Source organism: Hevea brasiliensis, chromosome 9, assembly GCF_030052815.1.
Source record: "Hevea brasiliensis isolate MT/VB/25A 57/8 chromosome 9, ASM3005281v1, whole genome shotgun sequence".
NCBI lineage: Eukaryota > Viridiplantae > Streptophyta > Magnoliopsida > Malpighiales > Euphorbiaceae > Hevea > Hevea brasiliensis.
The window spans coordinates 6,408,497-6,417,934 of NC_079501.1; the positions used below are offsets into that span (position 1 = coordinate 6,408,497).

At 35.5% G+C, this 9,438-nt stretch overlaps 3 protein-coding genes across 3 annotated transcripts; 1 reads left to right on the plus strand and 2 right to left on the minus strand.

The window, feature by feature from the left end:
* Positions 1-148: 148 nt before the first annotated feature.
* Positions 149-3,303, minus strand: LOC110656395 (uncharacterized). Its single transcript, XM_021813123.2, has 3 exons — positions 2,976-3,303; positions 2,478-2,575; positions 149-1,112 (listed from the first exon to the last, which is right to left on the minus strand). The coding sequence occupies exons 1-3, from the start codon at positions 3,090-3,092 to the stop codon at positions 545-547; spliced, it is 783 nt and encodes a 260-aa protein (XP_021668815.2). The 5' UTR covers positions 3,093-3,303; the 3' UTR covers positions 149-544.
* A 690-nt stretch (positions 3,304-3,993) lies between these two features.
* Positions 3,994-6,894, plus strand: LOC110656392 (phosphoribosylformylglycinamidine cyclo-ligase, chloroplastic/mitochondrial). Its single transcript, XM_021813120.2, has 8 exons — positions 3,994-4,398; positions 4,891-4,985; positions 5,060-5,161; positions 5,251-5,310; positions 5,666-5,838; positions 5,982-6,084; positions 6,172-6,330; positions 6,556-6,894. Exons 1-8 carry the CDS (start codon positions 4,065-4,067, stop codon positions 6,718-6,720), a joined length of 1,191 nt encoding a protein of 396 aa, XP_021668812.2. The 5' UTR covers positions 3,994-4,064; the 3' UTR covers positions 6,721-6,894.
* A 224-nt stretch (positions 6,895-7,118) lies between these two features.
* Positions 7,119-8,629, minus strand: LOC110656393 (uncharacterized). Its single transcript, XM_021813121.2, has 2 exons — positions 8,347-8,629; positions 7,119-8,189 (listed from the first exon to the last, which is right to left on the minus strand). Exons 1-2 carry the CDS (start codon positions 8,562-8,564, stop codon positions 7,409-7,411), a joined length of 999 nt encoding a protein of 332 aa, XP_021668813.2. The 5' UTR covers positions 8,565-8,629; the 3' UTR covers positions 7,119-7,408.
* Positions 8,630-9,438: the final 809 nt, after the last annotated feature.

A 9,438-nucleotide genomic window follows, 5' to 3' on the forward strand; every position in this document is an offset into this window, starting at 1 on the left:
TTTTTTTTTTTTTTTTTTATCGAGTTCAAATCCCAATCAAAGTTAAACCAACTAAAACACATATGGTGTAGAGAATAGACACGTTAGATGATTGGAATAAGAACAATGGTGGGCAAGAACCGCACTCATACAACACAGGCTTAAAAAAGGACCCAGAAATCTGCGATTTTTTTATAGCAAAGTTTTTCATTCTATTGAAGAACCAAGAGAGGATCAAACAGAAGAACAAGAAAGGCAGAAGGTAACATCACTGGCTGAATATTAAGAGATGGATTAATTAAGCAGGTGACAGTGCATAGTCGCGTCCTCAAAGCCTCCTCTCAGGTGCACGAGACAGCCAATATTAACTGTATTGGCATGTGGGATGCGGCGCATGGATGCTCTCTATGTAGTAAAAAGAACTGATACAAAACTCGCAAACACGAGGGAATTAAATGGACAAACAAGAGCTGTTAGGTCAGGTAAATTGCTCGAACTCCTGCAGGCTATAACAATCTTACTAGATGTGGTTAGAATTGGTTTGATGATCCAGTTCCAGATGTATTTAACCCACTGATTCATCCCCTTTAATATTCATATTCAACGCTCTGCATGACTTTCCATCATTAAATTCAAGTCCTGAGGCACCCATTGAAGAACACTCCTCAATACGATAATCTCTTTCCTCAACTAAAGACTTCATATATGAGCATGGCCGCTCATCTGCTTCTATATTAGATACAGGCTCCTGGCCTGAACCAAAAGGCAATTCAAAAGATGATGAACCAGGAGGTTGTGTCCTCATCTGCACAGATCGCAAGAGTGCAGCCCTCCTCAAGTCAGCTGAGTGGCAAATATCACTAGGTGATGATGGAAACCGACCTTCAGAATCTGAACCTCTTTGGCGAGGTTGTAAGCAGGTGACACTAGTGGCAATGCAGCCATGTAGCGGATATGAGCTCGTAGAAGAAGCAGAAGAGAACCCACCAAATGGTCTTTGGTACCTATAGGGAGAAACTGGACTAGTGGGCAAACTCTCAGGTTGGGATGAGCAAGTATTTATAGGGGTCTCACAAAATCTAGAGTCATCTGAGTCTTCTGACATTGGTGAATATTGCAAGGACATTTCATCCCTGAAATAATAAATTTGAGAAAACAAAATGAGGACCAGGATTAAGCAAAAAAAAAAAAAAATGAAGCCTTCAAAGAATTAAATATGAGAATGAGGTGTTTATCAGTGCTATCGTACAAGTTAAGACCCAGAAAGTCCTTTAGAACAAATACATCCACCAAAAAGAATATGAAATCATGCTTACAAACAATACTAAAGTTACGGCAGAAAACTGTGCACATCTATGAGTGCATAGTAAATTCAAAGATAAGGAGATATTTACACTTTTTATGACTTCTTATTCAAAATCATTTTGTTCACAATTCATCCACCGATAATTTTCCCATTTTGTGGAAACAAAAGAAAAGGATTAGGCAACTCAACATACATGGTAAATATACTAGTAATTTGTAAGAAGAAAATATACTGCATTCATGCAAATCTGTTAAACTAAATGAAGTTAATAAAGAATGGGGGCATCATGTCACATCAGATCAAAAGTCAGAATCTATTCAGATGGCGCATATTGAGTTATATATACTGAAAAGCACAACTGAAAACACTTTCCCTAATACTTAAATTCATTTATTACATAAAATCATAATATATTCGCAACTGGCCCATTAGTCCAGGTTTGCTTGCAGTGTGCAAAAACATATAACAATAAGCATCAGAACTTTCCTGCTAGTGTTTAACATTCTAACATAAAAGGCATCATCTCCCACTTTTAACCATTCAAAAACTTCTTGGAAGCTTTTTTATGACTTCAAGGACTCTCATTATTGAAGCAAGCAGAGATGACCTGCAAAATTTTATCGTTCTACTAGTTCACAGTGAACCTTGCCTTAAGATCCATGGTGACTATGCAAGTGGTTAACTTGCTAAAAGCTCCACTTCATCATGGTTATTGCTTTATTGGACAAAGACTAGAGAAAACCCAGATGAGCAAATTATTATCCACATAAAGCTGATCAAAATCAGATTCCCCTTCCTTTCATTATAGGAATAAATATTATCAGCTATTACAATGATTGGATATAAAGAGCACAGCCTTGAATCCATTGGCCACTGAGAGTAATACTAACAGTCTAAGTGCTCCTTGTCCATCACATAATTGAGGAGATAACCCATGATTCAAATCCAATGACTATAATTATACTTCAAAAATTGCAACTATAACACTACAAACTACCATTTTCTTTCCACGGATCCTCCAAACACACCCATTTCCAGAAAATAAGAGGCCATTAATTAATTCAAGTACATTGCATGAGTCACTGGCTAATAGAATAAACTTGTAATAAACGAGAAGCGGCACAGAAAGTTACAAAACCAAAACAGTACCAAAACGCGAGCATTTAATTTCATGGGTAAACAAAGAATTCACCTTGCATAGAACATGCCTTCAGACCTTGCTGGAGATTCCATAAGATTTTCAGAAAGCGGTTCTCCAACAGTTAACCCGTTTAAGCTAGATGCCATTATCTGCACAAAACGACAAAATTTTAAGAAATTAAGAACCTAAATGCAAATAAGCATACAAAATAGACTTGATAATTAAATTTAAATCTCCTAGAGATAAGCATCCCCAACAGACTTGCTTAATTGAACAATGAGACTTCTTTTTGTACTCAATTCATAAAGAAACAAAGCAAAACAACAAACTTTTGTGTCTATCAAGAAACAAACTTCACCAAGAGTCAAAATCAAGCAAAGTTGAAGAAGAAAAATAGATGAGCATTTGAAGAAAACCCAATTCAAGTCTCATGAAGACCATTAAGACCCATCAACGAAAAACAATTGAGAAATGAAAGAGAAGATCACAAAATGGAAGAATATCAGTAAAAATTTCAGAATTATAATTAATTATTTTAAAAGGACAAACCTCGCTTAGGTAACGCTTGTGAGAATGGAGATTGTCGAGATAAACCTCGTCTTCTGGATCTCTACTTCGCTTCCCATTCGGCGATGCCGTTGGTGTGGAGCTCGAATCCGAACCCATCTTTACTTTCTCATTTGATTAAATTTGATCAAATACAATATAGCAACTCAATTCAATTCCTAGTTCTTGCTCATTAGGAGTTTATGACGGGGAAAATTTCTGCTGCTGCTGCTGCTGCTGCCGTTGGATTCTGTTTTGCGTTGGACGACAGGAAAACCGAAAAAGCCAGTGCTTTGGCACACAGCTATTGCTACAAATGAGACATGTTCGAATCTATCTCCACTCCTCAAGGATAATTTACGTAGACAAGCAGGTACGACACGCGTCTAAACGGGGCGTTTAAGTGATTTGCTCTATTTTCTTTAGAAGACTTTCTATTTTCTTTCTTTGTAGTATGTTTTTTTTTTTTTTAATATTTTCCATTTTATTTAATTAATACTTAAAAAATAAGTTTATATTAAAAGTGATATGACTTTGTAAAAATTTGAGAAATTTAATGAACATTTTATTAAAAACACAAATATATCTATTTTTTATAAATAAGAATAAAATAAAAAAATAAATTTAATTGTTTTATTTATTAATATTTTGAATGATTTTAAATACATAAATTTTTTAAAAAATTATTTAAATTAAAATTCAATGAAAAATCATTTCAAACAGATTGAAAATAAGGATAAAAAGCCTCTAAAAATTATTTTTGCATTCAACAAAAGGCTTGAAAAATGCAGAGATACATTTTTCTTTAAAATGGTGGAGCCCAAACACAAGATAACAGGCCCTGATACATGGGGTTTAGCAGGCCCAGTTACTGAGAACTCACAGAAAAACATCCAGGGTAATAAAATGATTAATACACAATCCCAAACCTCAGCATCAGTCCTCGCAAAACTCAAGGTCCAATTCACATTCAGGCCCAAACACTGTCACTGTCACTCTCCTGCTATTCTGCTTTACTCTTTCCCGCCCCTCTCTCTCTCTCTCTCTCTCTCTCTCTCCACAACCCGCCTTTATTCTCACTCCTTGGTAGCGATGACCACCAACGTCGCGGCAAACGCAGAGATATTGCGTGTTTTCACGGCGTCGATCAGACCCTCTTCTGTTAAACCCAGAGCCACCCTATCCATTGTACGTGGTTGCACATTTAACTGCTTATCCTGGGGATTTCCGCTCCTATCTGCGCCCGCCACAAGCAAGAGCGTTGTATTTTCCATGTCCAAGGAAAGTGACAGTACAAGCGCTGATGGGGCTGGAGGGCTTACGTATAAGGATGCTGGTGTGGATATAGATGCTGGCTCTGAACTTGTCAGGAGAATTGCACAGATGGCACCTGGAATTGGAGGATTTGGGGGTCTTTTCCCTCTTGGTAATGATTTTCCGTTTTCTTTCTTGCTTTCTTCATTCATGGTGTTTTTAATTCTTTATTGCTGCTTTTAATGAATTGTGGTTATAGCTGGTCCAGCAAATGTATATTGTTACAATCTCTAAAAGAATCTTTAGTTGAAAGCGCTACGTTTGCTTCTCCATAAAGTTGTCAAGAATTCACTAAGTTTTCTGAGTTAACCTGATATACTTTTGCCGCCTGGAATTTCCCTGGATAACATTTATGTCCATTTGTATCGACACTTTCAAACTTCTTTATTTATGTATTATTCTTTTGAAAAATTATTTGGGAAACACATTTGGTCAAAGCTATTATTAGCAGTCAGTTAATGAAACTTGGAGAGTAGGGTGAGGATGGTATTAATTACTGGTGCCTGGTGACGATTCTCTTAATGGGGTACTTTTTGTGTTACTGTTTTTATGTTGTGGTTTTTGCTGGTCAATGGGGCTTCACTGATTATTTTTCTATCAACAGGTGATTCATACCTTGTTGCTGGCACAGATGGAGTAGGAACTAAACTTAAACTTGCATTTGAAACTGGAATTCATGAAACTATTGGAATTGATCTGGTAACATTTGAATTGGACATTGTTATAAGTGTTCTGCTACTAGTGATTTCTTTCCTAATTCATTTCCATTACAGGTTGCAATGAGTGTCAATGATATTGTTACTTCTGGTGCAAAACCACTATTTTTCCTTGATTATTTTGCTACAAGCTGCCTTGATGTTGACCTTGCAGAAAAGGTGCAGTGCTTTATTTATTTTTGATATGCTGTATGGTTATATGCATACAGCAAATAGCTAATTCAAAATTTTCTTTACACTTTATTTAGGTCATAAAAGGCATTGTTGATGGATGCCAACAATCTGACTGCACACTTTTAGGGGGAGAGGTATTTTGAAAATTTTCTGTGTACTTTCTCGTTGTTAAGTGATTTGGGTACTATTATTCAATACATTGTCTAGTGTTCAACCTGTTTGATTTGGATACTCATAGACCACATTTTTAATTTTTATTACAAAGTGAAAGAGAGATGAAACCATGGTTGCTCGTGCAAATAGACATTGACTTGGCCATGTTCCTGCATTCTATTAAACAGATCTATAAAGGCATTATTATGGTGAAATTTCCTCATATTAAAAGCTATTTTTGTTTCTTCTTCCCTCTTTCTCTACATATGTACTTAGAATTTATCTCCAAAACTTAAAGATTTTCTTTGACATTAATGATTTATGAATTCCTTGCAGACTGCAGAGATGCCAGATTTCTATGCAGATGGCGAGTATGACCTCAGTGGTTTTGCGGTTGGCATTGTTAAAAAGGACTCATTAATTGATGGGAAAAACATTGATGCTGGGGACGCTCTCATTGGTTTGCCATCTAGTGGAGTCCATTCTAATGGCTTCTCTCTTGTAAGAAGGTTGATGCTGGTTAAAGGAATTCTCACCTATATTTCCACATGTTGAAAACATAATCTAATTTGGATGAATGTTTACTGCACAATGAAGTTTTATTACTGCTCATAGAATATTCTTTTCAATGGATATATGCATGTATTTATAGGGTTCTGGCTCGAAGTGGCCTTTCTTTGATGGACAAACTTCCTGGTGAAGGCATTACATTAGGGGAAGCGCTTATGGCCCCAACTGTGATATATGTCAAGCAGGTTAGGTGTCGAGCTATTCATATGGGTAGCTTTATCATATTTATTAGATTCTAGGTTATGTTTAAAATATTTTTATTCTCCAAATAGGTGCTAGACTTAATTAGCAAGGGAGGTGTAAAGGGCATAGCCCACATCACTGGAGGTGGTTTTACAGACAATATACCTCGAGTTTTTCCAAAAGGCCTTGGAGCTGTTATTTATAATAGCTCCTGGGATGTCCCAACTGTATTCAAATGGATCCAAGAGGTAAATGAATTTTCTGTGGCATTCTTGATTATGATACTAGGTTCAATCATGTTTCAATTACTATTATGTGCCCACTACTTCTTGTCTATAAGACATTAAATAGCTGTTTTTATTTTCATGGATACAGTTTATAAAAAGGCAACATTTGTAGATTATAATTTTCTGCATATCTTGTGGGAATGTTTTGTAATTTAAATTTCTATTTGTTGCCCTTTTTGGCATCAGGCTGGAAGAATAGAAGATGCCGAGATGAGGCGGACTTTTAACATGGGCATTGGCATGGTTCTAATTGTAACTGGGGAAGCATCCCTCAGATTGCTTGAGGATGGACATTATAAAGCATTTCGCATTGGTGAAGTTTTAAGAGGTAAAGGAGTGAGCTATAACTAAAGCATGCAATCTTGACCCATTCAATTTAAGCGTGTTTCCTTAGATGAGAAATACAGCAAATTGTAGCTTTTTTCAATATAACTTGGAATGCTGTCTAAAGTATATCCAGAGAACTAAAACCTAGCGCTTCCTATAAAAATAAATAAAAAAAAGTTTCTTTCTTTGATTTTAGAAGGTGGGTAACATAAAAGAGGAAGTAACTCCCGGGCACCTAATAGTTCCTTGTTGGTTTTTGGTTTATGGATATATTTCCCTTTAAAACCTCTCATTGTAATGGTTGTAACTTGTAAGTTGTAACATTGCCTCAACAGAAGTGAACTGGAGTCAAAAAGTTGCAGAAATGAGTCTTTTTAACATCATGGCATTTTTTATTTTTTGAATATACAAGTCTTGGTAACTAAGCAGCAAAAAAGCATGGAAAATCCAGCAGTTAATTTTCAATCTAGTAAAAGTTCAAATTACTTTGGTTTCAATTTGCGATCTTTAGAAAGAAATTTTAAATCAACGGAAGCAATTCATGTTGGAAACTGAAAAGTACTTAATTCCAAAGCATTGTTGATCCAGAATTGGCAAGGCTCTACTTGTTACTTGTTAGTGGTACGAGTTCTCTATCCAGTAAAACTGTGTCTAACTCCTAGTTTCTAGATCCTGTACGCCCGCCATCACTGATTGCGACCACTTCCTTTTCTTAGCTGTTGAGTTTTTGCTGCTTTCCTTCGGCAGCAGATCTCTCCATCCCACTGCGGCTATCTTCTTGAGAGACAGTTCTCTCCTTGCATGAGGTTCGCTGGCTCCATATCTTGTGTTCGATGTTTCTGCGTCTGGTACATGACCGGCTTGTTAGATGGGGCTTAGTCGCTTCCTTCACTGCTGGGTTATCTTTAACACTCTTCCAGGCTCTCTCACTGGGTAACAAACGCATTCTATCCTGTATTGGATGTGTCCCCAGCAGTGAAGTCATCATATTCTGCCCACTCCCATCGAATTTTCTTCTTGGATGATCATAATCTGAATGCTGCCCGTTGCAATGGGCCACTGGTTTTGACAAGTTCTTGTTTTTCCCCATTGATTGTCCAGACTCAAATTTGATACCATTCTTCATGAACTGGCGCCCCTGCTCGATGTGCAATCTTTTCTTATGACAGTGAACCATTTGTGTTCCACTTCTACCAGTGGCATGATTTTTCTCAGGCTTCAAGTTACTCCCGTACTGAAAACCATGCTGCCCATTTTCCAAATCATAGAGGTTCATATAAGAAATTCTGGATTTGGACAAACTGGCCGCGATATTTCTTGGTGGATATCTTAGAGGAGGCACAACTATCACCTGGTTTGGGGCAGCTAAAAGATTGAACCTCAAATTTGCATCTTTCAACCCCTTTCTCTGGGGCTCTGATTGTACCCTGTTGATAACCGACAATGACGAAGCAGGAATGTTTTCCTTGCACTTCTCACTGAGGGGCTCTTGCCTGTATATTATTTGAGTGCAATAGAAAAGGTCATCTAAACAACAAGCATTTAAATACAAAATCCACAAGTAGGAATGCGAATTCAGACGGTAAAGCCATTACAGTTGAGGAGCAAAACATTTTGCAGATGTAGTTGTTATAGGTGAAAAGACAGTACCTTACAAGGGATGCTTGTTGTTCAAGATGGAGATCCAGTTTTCTCCAATCAATTCCTTTCTCCTGAAGAACAACTTCTCTTGGTCTGGCAGACCCAAAGGGATTTGGTTTCTCCTTTTGCTGCACTTGAGCCCTAGCTTTTTCTTCATCTTCTTTCTCAACTTCATCTGCCCATGATGAAAGCATTGCAGGACCAAGTTTGCCTTCACTTTCCATCATCTCTCTCTCTCTCTCTCTCTCTCTATCAAGTCCAACGGCTTCTTTTCGCTTTTTCAAATTTGAAATTTGGAGCCTTAGGGCTAGCCGAATTTAACAGTGAATCGGTGAGCGGATTAAGGGTAATTTTGTAATTGGAAATCCATATCGTATTAGTTGGCAATGATTCACTTCGTTTTTTCATAAATAAAAAAAAAACTTCGAAATTAATTAATTTCGAATTGATTGACTGAGTATTGTTATTAAACATAGCCCTAACCCGGTGAACTAGTGAGTCGAGCATAAAATTAAATTAATTTTATTATTAAATCAAATAAAAAAAATTGATGCAAAAATTGAATGATTCAAAATATTTAAAAATTTAAATTTATAAATAATAAATAAATAAGATATTATTATGCTATATGATTATTTTATTTATAGAAATAGAAGAAATTTATTAAAATGAGATGTTCATTTTTTTAGTTTTGATATATAATTAATACTTAGAAGATAATTATTCATTATAACAATATTCTACTTTATATATTAATTATAAATGATCAGAATGAAAATAATTAAAATTTAAATATTTTTAAAATTTTCATATAAATTTTAATAATATTATTAAGATATATGTAAATATAATTTATGAAATATTAATTCTAAAAATAAAATTGAATTGATTAAAATTATTTAATTATATCAATAAATATAATATTTAATTAAATTTTTAATAAATATTGATTGAACTGTTGATCCAATTTCTTAATTAGATCAATTTATAAGTGGATTTAATAACTATGGTCTTGAGCGATTGCTACGTTAAAAAAAAAGCTACTATATAAAAAAAAAAAAGAAAGAGTGCTTTCTCATATATATATATATAAAAGAAAAG

Excerpts from the sequence above, each read along its gene's own strand:
- LOC110656393 (XM_021813121.2), bottom strand. The coding sequence starts at position 8,564 with ATGATGGAAAGTGAAGGCAAACTTGGTCCTGCAATGCTTTCATCATGG. Across the intron at positions 8,190-8,346 it reads CAACAAGCATCCCTTGTAAG|GCAAGAGCCCCTCAGTGAGA; the intron begins GTACTGTCTTTT and ends AATAATATACAG.
- LOC110656392 (XM_021813120.2), top strand. The coding sequence starts at position 4,065 with ATGACCACCAACGTCGCGGCAAACGCAGAGATATTGCGTGTTTTCACG. Across the intron at positions 5,839-5,981 it reads GGCTTCTCTCTTGTAAGAAG|GGTTCTGGCTCGAAGTGGCC; the intron begins GTTGATGCTGGT and ends ATGTATTTATAG. Across the intron at positions 6,085-6,171 it reads CTGTGATATATGTCAAGCAG|GTGCTAGACTTAATTAGCAA; the intron begins GTTAGGTGTCGA and ends TTCTCCAAATAG.
- LOC110656395 (XM_021813123.2), bottom strand. The coding sequence starts at position 3,092 with ATGGGTTCGGATTCGAGCTCCACACCAACGGCATCGCCGAATGGGAAG. Across the intron at positions 2,576-2,975 it reads ACAAGCGTTACCTAAGCGAG|ATAATGGCATCTAGCTTAAA; the intron begins GTTTGTCCTTTT and ends CGTTTTGTGCAG. Across the intron at positions 1,113-2,477 it reads GAAGGCATGTTCTATGCAAG|GGATGAAATGTCCTTGCAAT; the intron begins GTGAATTCTTTG and ends TTATTATTTCAG.